Here is a 17,909-nt window from a genome sequence, read left to right as displayed (position 1 = left end):
GGGACCGGTTTGGTGCTCCAGGCCAGGCCCGGGGTTCGGTTCGAGGTGGGGCCCGCCGCTGGTTTGGTCTGCAGCAGTACGTGTGGCGATTTGGTCCCCGGTTTGACCCGGGTGGGGTGGGCAGGTTGGCGGGGAGCCTAACCGGGAGAGTGACATGTGGGCCAGGCAAGACGCCAAGCCAAACGGGGCTGTGCGGCATGTGCTCGTGTACAGTACAGTTGTGCTACTGCCCCCGTATCGGTCTCCCGTTTCAGATCTGGACCGTCGGTGGGGTTGGTACGGCTCTCTCCTTTCTCTTTAAAAAAAAAAAGTTTGGTACGGTTCTGAGTTCTGACTCTTGGAACTTGGAAGCTGCTGCAAGGCGCCAACGCGGACGAATACTCCTGCACGGTAGTAGATTCCGGAATACTGCTCCAGCAGCAGCTTCCACCCAGCAGCACGCAGGCAATCGCGGTGCCTGCGCCCTGCGGTAAAACCATTTCTTTTCAAAAATACAGGTGGCACGAAGACGAGAGGATTTGCCACTCCGAGCAATGTACCAGTGCATATGAGGTACCAGTGCATATGAGATTTGGCACTCCGTTTGTCTAGTCCGTACTACTCCCTCCTTTCTGGAGATTTCAATATGGACTACATACGGAATACAATAAGTGAATCTACACTATTCATATTGAAATCTTCAAAAAGATTTATATTTAGGAACGAAGGGAGTACTTGTGCAAATTTTGCGCATAATCCCGACTTCTGGGCTAACGAAGATGTGTATATAGATGATATGGTCAGTAATGGATGCCAAGTTACAGTGTTTGGAGAGATGATGAGTAGGAATGAGATGTCTCTCCCCAGTTGGGGTGAAAAGACATCAGATAAAGCTAAGGAAAAATGTATAAAGCAAAAAGGGGAAATGGGTTTTAGCAATACGCTTTCCCAAGCTTTCCTGCCTATAAATAGTGCGCCTCTCCTCTGCTTTGAGAGAGAGTACGATCCCCTTGAGGACTTAGGGTTTCCCCTTCCCCCGCCGCCGCTAGGTGAGAAGGAAGAGGGAGAGATGATGAACAGGGGGCCTGGTGGATATCGGGGAGGAGGAAGATTTAATAGAGGGGGGAGAGATAGTTTCCAGTATAGAAGAAAGGAAGAAGACCTAGATAGATTCAGAGAGATCTACCCCAACAATGATAGAGGAGGTGGAAGATTTGGGTACAGAGAAGAATCAAGAAAATCTGATCAGCAGGGGGAGGAAAAGAAGAGAGGGATGGCAGATCTGAGGTTGCCTGTGAGTTCCAAGGAAGAAAATGTGAAGAAGTTGCAAGAGGAACATATGACTAGAGATCTTAAGGGCAAAGATGATGTCGCGGCGCTGGCTCCCTCCTTTGATCTGATCCAACAGCAACAGTGGTTTGGGGCTTTGATGGCCCAGATGGCCCAACAAAAGATGGAAAGCTCATCTGGGGGAGGAAATGTTGTCCTCTCTAGTAGCAGTAGATGCGATATGCCTGATGAGACCAAAAAAGTGCTTGCTGGAGGGAAAGAATCCATGAAAAAAAGTAAAGCTGATATGGATATGGGAAATAAACAAGGGCAGAAAGGATGGATACAGAGCAACAGGTTTGGACAAAGAGAGAACATGGATCAGAACAATGCTGGGGGTAATTTCAGAATGTTGTGCAACAAGTGCAAAGACACCAGACATCTGACTAGAGACTGCAAGTTACCTAATTGCATCATCTGTGGCAAGAACTCTCATGTCACTGAGGAATGTGCATGGCTGAAGCAAATCAAACCTACCCCAAAGTTTATTGGATATGCTGCCAGAGGTCTAGGTGTGCTGCTGGTACAGAACTCAAAAGAGATAGTTAGTAGTGAACAGACTAATCCTATGGCCATTGTGAACATATCTTCAGGGGAGATCAATGAAACACAGTTCCTGGAGGGGTTCAATTATATGTTCAGCTGGAACTAGCAGTGGAGATGCAAAAAACATGGAGACACAGCTTACTTGATGAGATTCCCTAGCAAGAGCAGACTGGTAGAGCTCCACAAATTTGGAAACTTCAACTTGCTGGGGACCAATGCTGTGATCAATGTAGACAGTTGGACCTTTGACACTCAGGCTATTGGCAAATTACACACAGTGTGGGTACAGTTTGGGAAAATTCCTGAGTGCTTTAGGCATTTCTTTGGGATGTGTGAGGTGGCTGCTTTTGTTGGTCCTGTTTTAGAAATTGATATGACCACTATCCTGAAAGAAAAAATCAGGGCTAAAGTGGGAGTAAGAGACTATGAAAAAATCCCCCACCATACTGAGATTACTGACAAGGACCTGATGATCTACAGATCAATATAGAGTTGGAAGAGGTGGTTGAACAGGGTTGGTATGAAGAAAAAAGAAAGTTTGAGAACATGGATGCTGAGTCAGATAAAACAGCAATGGGAGGCCAACAAAATCAAAATTGGAGAAATGGGATCAGATGGATGTAAGGAAAATATCTCTCTAGGAAGTGTGGGGCTCAAACAGTTTGAGGAGATGCAGCAAAAAAATGAGGAGATATTGAAGATACAGAAAGGTTACCTCATGGAGGTGGGTTTGACGAAGAAAGTTGAGGCTGAGCTAGATAAGCTTTAAAAAAATTCCAAGAAATTGAGGAAATCAGATGCAGAAATGATGCCTGGAGAGCTGTGGAGGGAAAAAAAGAATGCTAATTGGAAAATAGAGAAGAAGAGTTTGCTAGAAATGATTCAAGGTCAACAAGATATGATTAACAAGTGCATGGAAAAAATTAATGCTTGGGAAGAAAAAGAGATCTATGGAGAAGACTTAGGTGAGAAAAATGAGCTTGAGACTGAAATTCCCCGTGACCACACACCTGAAGATGCATATGCAGAACCAGTGGATTATTCAGCCAGTCAAGATTCGGTGGAATCCCTAGGCTCAAAGTTAGGAATTCACAAAAAGGAAGAAGGAGACAAGGACGAAGCTAAAGATGGACCTACTAGAAGAAGTGATAGAAACCTGGATAAGAAGGATGCTAAAATAGAAGACCTGGCCAAGGAAAGGGCAGCTGAAAAAGACAATTATGGTAAGGATTCTACTCTATTTGATGAAAAAAATTCTTTATATGATATGGCAAGCAAAGTTGGGATTGATTTGGGGTGTGCATTAGATATGGTTGCACAAAATCTAGACCTGATTTCTAATATGGAACAGGCTAGAAGAGATATATATCTCCAAAATTCAATTAATAAAAACAGGGAGGAGAAAAAAGATGACTCTCCAAGTCTCATTGACATTGAAGATGTTGAGCTGGAAGATTTGTATTCAGAAGGAGATAACACTGAGGATGATATAGAAAAAGATCATTATGACAAATTAAAAAAGATTTTCTCCAGTAACAGAAAAATGACAGGTGGGATGCCGGCATTTGGTGCTGGGGAAAAATCCATCTTGAGTGGGGGGACCAAAGTGAGGAAAAACAAAAAGAAAAAAATGAGAGGCCTATTTTGGAATGTGAGAGGAATTGGGCAAGATATTAAAAGAAATTTTATTAGAGATACCATCCTGGAGAAACAACTGGATTTTGTTGGACTCCAGGAAACTATTAAAAGTGATTTTACAAAAAATGAGTTACACAACCTTGCCGGAGGAAGAAATTTCCTCCGGGAATGGATTGCCCCTAGAGGTAAATCTGGTGGAATCTTAGTAGGAATTAATAATGATTGTTTTAATGTGATACAAGTAGAAAAAGGAGTTTATTTTGTTAAAATTCATTTTTTTTGACAAAATAGCTAAATTTAGCTGGAATCTAGTTACAGTTTATGGTGATGCTCAAAAAGATGGGAAAGCAACCTTCTTGGCTGAACTCTCTAGATTCTATCAAGATAATCCACAGCCTTGTGTGATTGGGGGTGACTTTAATCTTATCAAGAACAGTTCAGAAAAGAACAAACCTGGAGGACTAGATCATTTTAGCTTTGTCTTTAATGCAATTATTGAACATGCTGGGCTCAGAGACCTTCCTTTGAATGGGAGGAAGTACACTTGGGCAAATAATTTGCCTGAGCCCACATATGAGAAACTTGACAGAATTTTAATCTACCCTGATTGAGAGGACAAATACCCCCTAGCCATGGTGAATGCCATGGAAAGGGAAATATCTGACCACACCCCCTTGTTGTTAGACACTGGAAATCACAAAAAAAAGCCAGCCCATTTTCAGATTCGAAAATGCCTGGATGCTCATGGAGGGGTTTAAGGAATTTGTGGGAAAAAATTGGAATATTAAATGTAAAGGCTCTAGCTTAGACATTTGGCAAACAAAAATGAGAAACATTAGACAGAAGATTAGAGGATGGATTATCAATCAAATGCTGCTTACAGAAAGAGGAAAAAAGAACTACTGGAGTTATTAGATGAGATAGATAAAAAAGCTGAGACTAATGGTCTTAGTGCACAAGATAGAGAGATTCAAAAAAATTGGAGGAAAGAACTAAAGGACATCTTTAAGATGGAGGAAATTAAATGGTTGCAAAGATATAAAGATAGAGAGATAAAGGAGGGAGATTCTAATACTAGGTACTACCATGCCAAAGTTAATGGCAGAAGAAGGAAAAATAGGATAACTACTCTAGAACATGAGGGGGAGCCCATTGAGGGAGATGCCAAACTCATGGAACATATAACCAATTATTACAAAAACCTATTTGGTCAAGCTGATAAGTCCAACATTAACTTGGACACCAAAACCCTGAGGTTATCTCCCCACAGGAAGAATCTGATTTGATTAAACCTTTTAGTTTGGAAGAAATCAGAGATGTGGTTTTTAATATGGAGAAAAACAAAAGTCCAGGTCTGGATTTGCTGTAGATTTTTACCAACATTTTTGGGAGTTACTAAAACAGACTTAAAAGCTATCTTAGATGATTTTCATAGTGGCAAAGTTGACTTGGCCAGATTGAATTATGGGATTATCACCCTAGTCCCAAAGGTTAAAGGTGCTAGACAAATTCAAAAGTTTAGGCCAATTTGCCTCTTGAATGTCAGTTTCAAGATTATCACTAAAGTGCTAATGAACAGATTGAGCAAGGTAGTTAACCTAATTATTTCTCCAATTCAAACTGCCTTTGTGAAAGGTAGATATATTATGGAGGGTGTTGTGATACTACATGAGGCTCTTAATTCTATTCACACTAAAAAACAAAGTGCTATGCTGTTCAAAGTTGATTTTGAAAAAGCATATGACAAAATCAAATGGCTTTTGTCTATAAGATGCTTAAATTGAAAAAATTCCCTGATAAATGGTGTGACTGGGTGATGCACACTATGAGGGGGGGGGCATGTTGGAGTCAAGGTGAATGATGACATAGGTCCTTATTTCAAAACCTTTAAGGGGCTTAGACAGGGTGATTATTTATCTCCCCTACTTTTTGATCTTGCAGTTGATGCCCTTGCCATTATTTTAGACAAAGCTAGAACGGAAGGGTTTGTGAAAGGGGTACTCACTAATTGCCATGAAAATGGGGTCAATATGCTGCAATATGCGGATGACACTATTTTTCTTGATTCAAGATGATGAAAATTCTGCTAGGAATCTGAAATTTATCCTAACTGCTTTTGAACAGATGTTTGGACCGACAATAAATTTCCATAAAAGTGAAATATTCTTGTTTTGGGAGGCTAAAGAGAGAAAAGATTTGTATCAGGAAATTTTCACCTGCATTCTGGGGGAGACGCCCTGAAATATCTTGGCTTACCCGTGTCCAATAAAAGAATCGGAAATAAAATGTGGAAGAATGTAACTGAAAAAATGATAAAAGATGTGCCTGTTGGCAGGGTAGACTACTAAATATTGCATGTAGAGTCACTTTGGTGCAGTCCTGCTTATCCAATATTCCTATATACATGATGTCCTTTTATCTTTTACCAGCTGGAGTTAGGAAAAAAGTAGACTTTTATAGAGCCAGGATGGTGTGGCAATCAGAAGAAGATAAGAGGAAGTACCACCTGGTGAATTGGAAAACTTGCTGTCTTCCAAAACAGCAAGGGGGTATGGGGATTACCAACATTGAAATGTTTAACATTGCTTTATTAGCTAAGTGGCTATGGAAATAGAGAACGATGAGGGATTTTGGCAGGGGATCATCAAAGAAAAATATGTTGGGGACAAATGTCTCTCTGGAATCAAACACAAAAGTGGGGATTCCCAGTTTTGGTCTAACATCTTGAAAGTTAGGAAATACTTCGACCCACATATTAAGAAAAAATTGGGGGATGGAAAAAATACCAGGTTTTGGGAAGATTGGTGGGTAGGGGATAAACCTCTTAAAGAGGCCTACCCTTCTCTGTTCTTCATTAGTAATGATCATGGGATAACAGTTAGAGATGCTATTGATAAAGGATGGAGTGGTTTTACTTTCAGGAGATCACTTTATGGAGATGCTGAGCAACTTTGGAATAGCATGAGAGTGAGATGTGAGGAAGTTCTGATGCATGGGGGAAGAGATAAACCTTTGTGGATGCTGACCACTGACAGAAAATTTTCTGTCAAGTCTCTATACAAATATTTGATCAAGACTGATGTGGGGTTTCCTAGAAATTTTTTGTGGAAAATTAAAGTTCCTGCTAAAATTAGATTCTTCCTATGGCTTATGGCTAGAAAAAGTATACTTACTAGAGATAACTTGTTAAGAAGGGGCTGGAAAGGAGATAAACATTGCGTGTTCTGTGGCAAGGATGAAAAAAATTGATCACTTGTTTTTCTCTTGCTCGGTAGCCAGAATTATCTGGGCATTAGTAAGATGTGCGTTTGATTTAAAATGTACTCCTAGAGACCTTAATGATTGTCTTGAAAACTGGCTAAATTTTTTCCAGAAAGATAGCAAGAAGCTTATATTGGTTGGCGTCTCAGCGCTGTTATGGGCAATTTGGAGATGCACAAATGATATTGTATTTGATAAAAAAAAGATTTCTGACCCAATGGGAATTGTGAAAATGTTGTGTGGATGAATTTCTGACTGGGCTATTTTGCAGAAAAGGGACCCAGAGGAAAAACATGTTGATGCTGGGAGCAAAACTCATCGTGCAAGTAGCAAATGATGTCTACAAGGCTGTGCAAGGGTGGCGTTTCGGAGTTCTTCGAATTCATCAGTGACAAGAATGAAGATCTTCTTTTGGTGTTCCGGCGAAGTGAAGTGGAAAAATTGCGCATGCGTTTCATCCTTTGTGGCCGATTCATTTCCTTCTGTAGTTCCTGCTTGGCCTAGTTTCACTTTGTGACTCCTTCTGGCATGTAATAGGGCTAGTTTAATTTGTGCGGGTTAAAAACTTATCGGATGTTTGTTTGCTGGTTTCTTTAATGAAAATCGGAGGGGAAACCCTCTTTTGCTCGAAAAAAAACTTGTGAGGCTCTAGGACCCTTCCAGTCACGATTTTTCGGTGAGACGTTGAGTGACAGATCCCCCCGTTTGTAAAATGTTTTTACGTAGTATAAACAAGACGACAACCACCCAACAGAAATGTGGGATCGATGATGAACAACCTAAAACCTGTATATAGAACTCAGATGCGCTCCTCCGATGGCCCGTCCAGCCGCGCAGATGCGATCTCCGACCTGCCGTCGTGATGGCTTGCTTGCTTGCCACTCACACACCCTTTCCCGAGCCAAAAATATAAGTACAGATTTAAAAACGGTTCACGATCCCAGTAGCACGTCCCAACCTCGCGCGGGGTGCTACTTTCTTCGCGTCGACCACCTGCCGCTCATCAATAAATCCCCTGCATTTCTTAGCGGACAATCATCGTCGTGCTCGTGCGTACATGTCTGGTGGAGAAAAGGGTCGCTCGGGTTGGTGTGAAGAAGCCGCGACATCAACCGACGAACGAACCGACGACGATCCACCGATGAAAATGAAGCCTCGATTAGAAAAACACAAGAGGAGGGTGAGCCGCGCTGCACGAAAAGGGACACGTTGCCTTCAGGAAGAAAAAGGGGCAGGTTCCTTGGAGAGAACACTACCTATAGTCACACTTGTCAGAGAGACCAACAAAGCTATGCATCGAACGCAAAATGTACGCGTCCACATGCCGAATTTTGCCATGTATTTCCTCCGTCCCGAATTATTTGTCACGGAAATGGATGTATTTAGAATTAGGGCGTAGGATTTTTAGTAACCATGACCTTCCTTCTGCTCCTCAACTCTGAAGCTGCAGGGGAAGCGTAACTCTTGTACTACAGGAGGCGGGACTGGAGAAGGAAGATGGACGTGTGGAACTGAATTTTATACCTGCACGCATCGGCGTCAGGTTTCTGGTGCATTTTAGTTCAGTTTGTTCTGATGGTTGTGACTGAGAGGAACAGCACAACGTCAAAGGGGGAAAGAATTCGGTGCAGCAGCAACACAAACAGCAACGAATGCGACCTCCTTCCAGACAAAAACAAGGCAAAAGTTCATTACATCAACACCACCGGCCGCTGAAGAAAGCAGAGCACCTTCCAGGTGAACTGAAGTTTCAACTGCTATAGGTACGGAAAGTGGTAAATGGCGAGCGACCAATGACGAAACGCGTGAGGTTGCCTAAGGATCCTGGATGATGTGTTCGAAATCTCCTTGGAGCCACCCAACCATATACTCCCTCTATCTCAAAATGTAAAGACATTTTTTTTACAGCACCTCGCATGTTCTTTTTGTAAGGCAAAATGAGATAGATCCACCATTTCACTGTCACGGGTAAGCACAAATGGTTTACTAGTACTACTGTTAGACTATTATTACTAGTAACCAACAAAGATTGCACTGAGATGCTCTAGATTCAAGCAAATAACTAGGCTCAGATTTCATTAATGCGGTACTGGGTAGTGTTCTCAGAACTATCTTTGAACATTATGCAACAGCGAAAAGGGAAAGGAAAACAAAAGGCAAAGAAAAAAAAAAACAGGGCGATATGGGCATAGAAGTTATGGTGCGATATGCGAAAGCATCAAGTGAACTCAGAATAATGGAACTGTCTCTTACAGATTTCAGAATCAACTTTAACTCAAGTAAAGTAGCTGGACAGAGGAGCAAACCTAATGAAAGCTGGAGTAACTAGAAATGCAGTTGAATGGTCGCCATAGATAACCACATGCCACTGTCAGTCAACAAGGAATAATAACACAAAGCACTTCACTTATGAATTACCATGCCTAATTAGGAAAGGCTGAATTATGACATACAGAATCTTGGGCAGATACGCAAGTCAGAAAAGCACAAACTAGCGTCCATTACACTGCATAGATAAAATAAATCTCCAGTGACAAACCTATCTTGGAAAAGAAAAAAAATGGAACCAACAGTTGCACAAGGCACAATAACACGGCAAAATTCAAGATTTTTAAGAGCGCATTTGCATCAACAAATGTTGCAGCAAAGAGAAGAGAAAAATATTACAGGCTTAAAATCACATCTACTAGAACATACCAGATGTATCGTAGTACAACAGTATCAAGACTCTCAGTAATATGCTACATTAAGAATGGCACAACCGTGTAGATGGCCTTCCGATGCCAGATCAAAGCACTGTGTACAGTCCTTGACTCCTTGGAGATTTGCCTTCAATCAATCTTGACGTTCGAGAAAAGGTAGTGAACAAAAGAGAATGATGTCAGGAACCCAACAGTCCCAGTAGCTAGCATAATGGCAAGAGAGACAATGAAAGCGTATCCAATATAGAGCGTAGCAGAAACTGGCCCACTCAAGCTTCTGAGATCAAACACCAGGTAGTTGATAGAGTAGAGGAACACATAAAATGCCACTGCTCCAGAGGCAAAGAAAGCTTTCCACCACCACCTCCAGTCCTCAGCACAGAGATGCATGTACGTGAGAACAACAGATACCTCAGCGCATACCACAACCAACAGAAGGAGCACAACAAGGAGGAACCCAAACACATAATAGAACCTTCCGAGCCAGATGCTTGAGAGAATGAAGAAGAGCTCAATGAAGAGTGTTCCGAAAGGTAGAGTTCCAGCACCAAATATGAGGAGCCATGAGTAATTCTTTGAAGGGATTTCTCTTGGTATTTGATTGGTTCGAACGGGGAATTCAATTGGCTCAGCCCTTGTTCCAAGGAAACCACCTAGAAGGGTAAGTGGCACAGAGATACAGAACCACAAGGAGAGAAGAGTGAAGAAAAGTGAAATGGGAAGGGCTCCAGTACTATTTCTTGACCACAGCATGAAGTTCAATACAGTGAGGACAATGAAGACAATGCCAGGGAAGAAACAGGCAGTTGACCAGGAGACAGACCTCCATCCCTCAGAAGTTCCTTTTACAGTCCTCCAGAGCCTAACAGCAGCATATCCGGCCAAAATTCCAAGTAGCATATAAAGGAATATCATCCCTGTCAACAGCATTCCTCTAGACGCAGGAGACATGAATCCAAAGGTGGCAAAGAAAATGGTGACAATCGCCATACCCAGAATTTGAACCCCGTCGCCAATCATAACACAAAACAGCTTTGATGAGGTTGGCTCTCTGAAAACATCTCCAACAACCAGCTTCCACCCAGAGAGCTCCTCATTCATCTGAGCTTGGGACTCCTTATCCAGCTCCTCATATCTAGTCAAGTCCCTCCTCACTGTCCGCAATAATATGACAAAAACAATGCCAGCCAAGAACAGTATCACCATCAACGAGTTCATAATTGAGAACCAGTGAATTTTCGCACCCTCCATCTTCAGGTATGCATCCCACCGTGATGGCCATCTGATGTCACTGTTTACAAATTCAACCTCATATGTAAAGGTAATCTGCTCCTTCTCCCTGATCATTTGAGATTTCTCCAACTCCACAGGGCAGCTCACAGAATCAACCTTTTCATACATCGTAAGCTTCGACATGGCTTCAGGATCACGCTTCACACTGCATGGGACAACCTCAAATCCCACTATCTCATACCCAGACTTGGCATCAGTGTCAGTGTCAGTGTCAGTGTCTGAGATCACTTCCATTCCTTCCCCAGTTCCAACGACCCTCACTTTACCTCCTTCATACTTATGGACCAAGACTTTAAATTTCAGGTGATTAATGATGTAGACGTCGGAGGTACCTTCTGGGGTATAACCAACTGGATAGCCTGTCCACTGAATGGTCATTCCATTCTGCTCGGTAAACCTCCTCACAGGAAGATTGTCAAGAATCATGTTCACCTGGTAGAGGTCCTGGCTTCGCTGCTTGAGGAGCTTCACATCATCCTCATCAAGTGGGCTCGTGGTACACAGGTAGAGCGATTCATTGACATTGACACGGAAACGGTAAGGGGAATTATCAATCTGGTCACCCATAAGGAGCTCCCCCAGATTTTCAGCACTCTTCTTTATCCCACCCTTAGGACGGCAGTATGGGAGGCTGTAGTAGCTGAAAGGCAGTTCTGTCTCGATGGATGTGAGCGAGTTCACCTTTGCTCCTATCTCCTCGCCTTGCCGGTACGTGTGCATGTAACTACCTGGCAAGTAGAACGCCTCACAAGCAGGAGCCATCACAAGAGACACCACTAGCAAAGCAGAGAATATCCAGCCCTTGGCCATGATTGCCAGTTCCCAGCAACCTCTGCCTAACACCTGAAACCAAAAGGAAGAACATCAACAGTCAGTTCCTCTAACTATAGCCTATAGGTCATATGCCAAGCAAATACATCAGCACCAAATAAACATAAGACTACCAAAAAAGGCTATTGCCCCGCTTTATCGATAAATAAAGCAAACGACCACACACAACCAAGTTCATCCGAGCACGGAAGTTCAACAGCAAAGAAAGGTTCAAACAGGGTAAAAAAAACAAAGGCCATGCTGGGGCAACAGCACAAAACACGCCCAGGATAAGCTAAGCCACAAGGAGGATCAAAGAGTAAAATAAGACTGGCAGCAAGGTCCTTGTAGCTCCTCATCAAGGTGCCGTTGGCAGGCCAATCACGGAGCTTGCTGAGGGGCTTCCATTGATCACAAGACTACAATATGGCTAGTTGATAACTTGATATTTCTCTGTAAGCAGAATAACATACACCTACTTCAGAATGAAAGAATGTCTGGCCAAAGGTGTTAGATGAAATAATAAAACCAATTCATAGTCGTTCTTTTACCATCCATCATGAAACAATAATCAAACAGACAACAAACATATTTGGGGAAATTTCTGCCAGAGAGAATAGAAATAAAATGCCCATGCCCCAGGGAGATGCTCGCTAACAAAACCTCGGGGAACTAGGAAAAGGCGGCATCCATCAGCAGTAACGGCGCATCTTGCATTGCGCCAATCAGGCATGCCAAATGCAAAGGCTAAATCTAACGTGCGCGAGTTAGAAGCATGGATGGCTAAGTACGTGCCACCTAGATCAGCAAACGAGTTCTTATAAGAAACTAAATCAGCGACAAATCTTGAAGAGTGGCACTGGAGCTGCTTCCAGCGTCGCTCAAACATTTGCTCGGCTCGACCCTAGAATCGAAAACCACTCCCGAATCGCGGTACGGGAGCGCCTCGGGCGAGCAGATCTGCGCCGCCGCCACCATGCGAGCGGGTAAACAGGAACGGCGTAGGCACGAACCCGCGAGCTAAGGCCGTCCCAGATCTAGGAGAAGCAGGCGCCGGCGCGCAAACTGAAACGGGGAGGAGAAGGAGGGGAGGGGTCGATCGGTCCGAACCTGGCACCGGAGATTGAGGCGACGGTGGGAGGAGATGCTCGTCGGCGTGAGCGGCACAATTTGCAGCAGCGAACCAACTGCTCAGTCCAGAGTCCAGACCTCCCCTCCCGGAAGAAAAAGGTGAGCGATTTTACTGTCACCCGATGGGCTAATTTGGGCTCAAGTCTATACGTAGGTTGGGCTGGGCTTGGCTTGGTAAAGGAAGATGGGTCAAGATCTTTACGGGGTTGTTTTCGTTGTGGACATGGGCTCCGGTGATCGCCAGATCCAACATACCACCCTAGTGATGCCTCCAAAAAAAAACCTAGTGATAGTACTTAACGCCTACCCAGGAGGCACAAATCCCCTCTAGTTAGGGTTTCTCTCTCTCCTCTCGGCGGCGTCGGTGACTCCGCCATAGAGACTTGATCTCCCCTCCCCTCTTTCTTCCCGTCGGCGACTGCCGGGGCCCGTGGGGCCTCGCGAGCAGGGTGGGGGTCGAGGACTGCTAGGGATCATACCGCCCGCGGATCTCAAACCTCTCGGGCAAGGGACAATGGAAGATAATGCGTCGGGATCGGGGCATGTTGTCTCTGATCTAGAGGCGATGATGGAGGAACTTGGGCTGACAGAGGATAATCTGCAAGATGTTGTGATTGAGGATGATGAACTAGCGGCGGAGGCGACCCGCTGGATGGCAATCGCTAGGGTTCATACTGAGAAACCCTACAGCCAATACTGGTTCTTCAGAAACATGAAGACCGCGTGGGACTTGGCGAAGGAGGTTAAGATCCGGCCCCTGGAAGAAAACCTCTACACGATGCAATTCGGCTGCCTTGGCGACTGGGAGTGTGTAATGGAGGAGGGACCATGGCAGTTCAAAGGGAAAGCAGTGGTTCTTGCGCCCTACGGCGGCTTCACCAAGCCGTCAATAATAGAGTTGAAAAAGATTGACATATGGATGCAGATCCATGATTTACCGGACGGTTTCTTCCCCAAAATCAAAGCCCTATCCTCTACGGTAGGAGAGTTTATTTATGCTAAACCAAAATCACATGACTTCGAAGGAAACTTTTCTCGGGTCCGTCTGAGGATTGATGTCACAAAGCCCCTCAAGAACGCTATGTCGCTGGTGATCAGGAAAAAAGATGCACTTGAAAGGGTGATCTTCAGGGTGAAATACGAGCATCTCCCTGATTGGTGTGCAATTTGTGGATACCTCGGCCATCTGTTTAAAGAGTGTGGCGATGGAGTTCACGCCCTAAAGGCTCTAGTCTTCAAAGATCTTAGAGCAACTTCGTTCAGAGGGCCAGGCAGAGGCCCCGGCAAAGGCAGAGGATCTGGCGATGCCAGCGGCGCAAGAGGTGGTTGTGGCAGAGGCCGGTCGGGGCGAGGTCGTGGACGTGGGTTCACCGGGCAGAACTCTACAGAAAGCACTGCAGAAACTGAGGAAGAGAATGGCCAGGACACTGCGATGCATGAGGCAGATAAGAACAGGAAGAGGGGAGCAGTGGAAGCTAGCCCATCTGCTCTGGCGACACCAGGGGCTGCCACAAACGTTGCAAGCCAGCTGCTTCTGTTGCCATCAACATCCATCCCAACAGATGTCCCTCGCAGTCCACCACCAAAACAGGAACCGAAGAGGAACAAAACAACCTCGACGTTTGACAAAAACAACGGGAAGACTCCGGCTGCACCCAAAAACTCTGATGCACGTTTAGCGGGCCCCCTAGTGGGGTCGCGCCCAGCGCAATGAGTCTTCTTTGTTGGAATTGTCGTGGGGCTGGCAAACCTGCGACAGTTCGAGAGCTTCGTGATCTCACGAGGCAGTTTGCCCCCTCTGTACTATGCATTTTAGAAACCCAAATAGAGGGGTCTAGAGTTGAGAATATGGCTGACAACTTAGGTTTCAGCCAGAGTTTTGCTGTAAACAATTCTGGTAGAAGTGGAGGTCTTGGAATTTTTTGGAATGATGAAATAAATGTTGAGGTTGTCGGTTACTCAGAGTACCACATTGACGTTTTAATTGACAGGCTTATGGAGACCCAGATCAGAGTGACGTTTGTGTATGGAGAGGCCCAAGTGCCAGAGAGATACAAAACATGGAATTTGCTAAAAAGCATAGTGGGATCCTAAATACTGCCTTGGGTCGTGCTAGAGGATTTCAATGAGGTTTTGCATGGCCATGAACATGATGGAGTGGGTCCTCGCAGCCAAGCTCAAATGGATGGATTCAGAGATGTTGTTGATACTTGTGCTCTAACAGATATAGGCTATGTGGGAACAAGCTGGACTTTTGAGAAAAAAGTTGCAGGAGGATCATATACTAGGGTCAGGATGGACAGGTGCTTGGTTAATCCAGCATGGGCTCTAAATTATCCATCTTCAGTCTTGGAACACAAAACAGCGGCCAGCTCCGACCACGTCCCAATCTTACTACATATTCGTGAAGTGCTTGCATGCAGACTGGGTCCCAGGCCTTTTAAGTATGAATTAATGTGGGAGAGGGAGCAGTCACTTTTTGACGTGGTTGGCACCGGTTGGAACAGCAGGCCTGCTGCCTCGGTGGCCGAACTACACGGAAAGCTAGGCGCGTTGGCGAGTGATTTGTTTGCTTGGGATCGGAGCGAATTTGGCAGCGTTCGGGGGGAGATAAAGCGACTAAAAAATGATCTAGAGAGACTTCGCGCAGTTCCAGGCAGATTGGGACCAACTCATGAGGAAATTAAGGTTTGTGACAGGCTTGTCGAACTCTTCCACCGAGAAGAGATTCTCTGGCGCCAGAGAGCGAGGTTGGATTGGCTGATAGACGGGGACAAAAATACTTTCTTTTTTCCCCTGAGGGCGAGTAGACGACGAAGGAAAAATCAAGTAAAAACATTGCAAATGCCGGACGACCAAGTCATGGAAGATATAGAGGAGATGGAGGCTCATGCTACCACTACAAAAAAAAGACATTTTGGGCCGAACGAATTTTTTTTCTGTCATGCTTATGACACTTCTATGATGATAATTGTGACAAAACCCGGTATCATCATAGATGTGGTGGGCTCCTACTTCTATGGCAAAAAATCATGACAGAAAATGGGCTTTTCGTCCTGGGCGGGCCGGAGACGCAGCTGCATGACATTCTTTGGGCCGTACATGACGGAAAAAACCGTGGTAGAAGCGAGGGCGAGGAAAATATCGAGGAGTTCCCGGTTACGTTGGGTGGTCGGGAGCCGAGCGATGCGCGTTTCTCTCGTACACGTACGCGTGTGTGTGCGAGGCGTTGCGCTCTAACTGAACCCGAGCGAGGCGTTGGGCTCTAACTGAACCCGAACGATTGCACTAGCTACGTTGCTGAACCCCGATCGATCCCTTGCTGTTAACTGAACCCGAGTGATTCCGTTGCTACTGCTGCTAACTGAAGCCGATCGAACACTGATGCCTCCTTCCCTTGATGAACAGTGAGCGTTGTTTGGGGGGGGGGGTGGATGAACAGTTCCTGGTGGGGGTTGGATGAACAGGACCCCGTGGTAGTAGAGGCCGTTGCCGCTAGATGAACAGGACCCCGATCGATCGAGCCCGTGGATGAACAGGACCCCGTAGAGGGCTGGTTGAACAGTAGCCAGTGGAGGGCTGGTTGAACAGTAGCCGGTGGAGTGCTGGATGAACAGTAGCCCGTGGAGGGGTGGTTGAACAGGACCCCGTGGAGAGGGCTGGTTGTACAGTAGCCGGTGGAGGAGCGCGCGGTGGAGGCTGGATGAACAGGAGCCCGTGGATGAACAGTCGCAGGTGGAGGCTGGAGGAGGTCGACGGTGGATGAACAGTAGCCCGTGGAGGCTAGAGGAGGTCGACGGTGGAGACAAACAGTATCCCATGGAGTCCCGTTTTGCGGTACGTCACACCCCTCCCGATGAACAGGACCCCGTTTCGACTGTAGCGCTCCAACACAAGTTCGTTTCCTCCGTTTTGCGGTACGCCACACCCCTCCCGATCAACAGGACCCCGTTTCGATCGTAGGAGGCCCAAGAGAAGTCCGTTTCCTCCGTTTTGCGGTACGCCAGACCCCTCCCGATGAACAGGATCCCATTTCGACCGTGGTCGGTCGAACACAAGGCCGTTTCCTCCGTTCTGCGGTACGCCAGGCCTCGTTTCCATCGGCTGTTCCATCCAAGCCGGTTGGCTCCTGATGAACAGCACGTGTTTCGTTGCCTCCCGATGAACATGATGCATTTTGTTGCCTCCTCATGAACACGACGACGACGCAGTTTCTCCGTTCCAACCCAGCCATGTACACGAGACTTGGCCGTACGTATGCGCGAGTAGGCGTTCGAGACCCCGCCAGTATGTACGTACGTGGCCGTATTTACTTTCTTGCACCCTGGCCGCTGTACGTACGTGTACATGCTATGTGCGCGCCTCTACTACGACACGTGCCCTTCCTTACACGGCCACGGTTCATCGCTGCAGCCTGCAGACAGACCGATCGACCAGTATGTACGTACACGTTCGCGACCAGAATGACAACGTTACGTACGCTTCGACCAGGTGGGTCCCGACTGTCAGGCACTTCCTTGCGTGCAAGATGTAGCTGGTGGGTCCCAGCAGTCAGGGGGCGAATCATTTTTTTTGCCCATAATATGGACGCACTTCCTTGCGTGCGAAGATGTAGCTGGTGGGTCCCAACAGTCAGGGGGGAAATATTTTTTTGCGAAATACGGTGGCCCGTCCGGTGGGTCTCTGCTGTCAGGTGGAGGAATCATTATTTTCCGCGTAATAAGGAGGCACTTCCTTGCTGCGGCCGTGGACCCAGCTGTCAGCCTCTCCACGTATAGTACTCTTCCGATGGAAGTCGTTCCTTGACCACGTTGACCACGCCGCGCTGAGAGCACCAGGGCGGTGGACGACGGCGAGGCCTAGGAAGGGGACGACGCGGAGCCGGAGAAGACGTAGCAGTGGTTGCCCACGCAGAGAGGAGTACGAGGGTTCACTGGTTCGGCTGCGGTGTGAGGCTGCCGTCGCCGCAGAATAACATGGGGTGTGGGTGAGTAGAGGGATGGCCTGGCCAGCGGTGGGAGTAGTAGGGAGCGGTGAGGCCTCCGCGGCATCACAGCTGGCCACGGGAGGCAAGAGCACGCGGCACGACCGGCGCTGGTTTGGGCGGCTAGAGCAAGAAGACTAGAGGTTGAAGAAGCACTACGGCCGTTGGATGGACATCGTATGGTCACTAGAGCTAGAATCGTTAATATTGAGTAAGTTGACAAAGCCCTCCATCCC

The 17,909-nt window shown here is 46.1% G+C and overlaps 1 protein-coding gene and 1 pseudogene across 1 annotated transcript; one reads left to right on the top strand and one right to left on the bottom strand.

The window, feature by feature from the left end:
* Positions 1–997: 997 nt before the first annotated feature.
* On the top strand, positions 998–7,018 carry LOC141026211 (uncharacterized; annotated as a pseudogene).
* Positions 7,019–9,341: 2,323 nt separating this feature from the next.
* Positions 9,342–12,822, bottom strand: LOC109735637 (transmembrane 9 superfamily member 12). Its single transcript, XM_020294852.3, has 2 exons — positions 12,669–12,822; positions 9,342–11,591 (listed from the first exon to the last, which is right to left on the bottom strand). Exon 2 carries the CDS (start codon positions 11,556–11,558, stop codon positions 9,585–9,587), a length of 1,974 nt encoding a protein of 657 aa, XP_020150441.1. The 5' UTR covers positions 11,559–11,591; positions 12,669–12,822; the 3' UTR covers positions 9,342–9,584.
* Positions 12,823–17,909: the final 5,087 nt, after the last annotated feature.

Source organism: Aegilops tauschii, chromosome 6 (genome assembly GCF_002575655.3).
Source record: "Aegilops tauschii subsp. strangulata cultivar AL8/78 chromosome 6, Aet v6.0, whole genome shotgun sequence".
Classification (NCBI taxonomy): Eukaryota; Viridiplantae; Streptophyta; class Magnoliopsida; order Poales; family Poaceae; genus Aegilops; species Aegilops tauschii.
Note: the sequence above shows the minus strand (reverse complement) of the source record. Positions and strands in the feature narration are given on the sequence as shown.

Bases quoted from the DNA above. Each gene is read 5' to 3' on its own strand.
- LOC109735637 (XM_020294852.3), bottom strand. From the start codon at position 11,558: ATGGCCAAGGGCTGGATATTCTCTGCTTTGCTAGTGGTGTCTCTTGTG.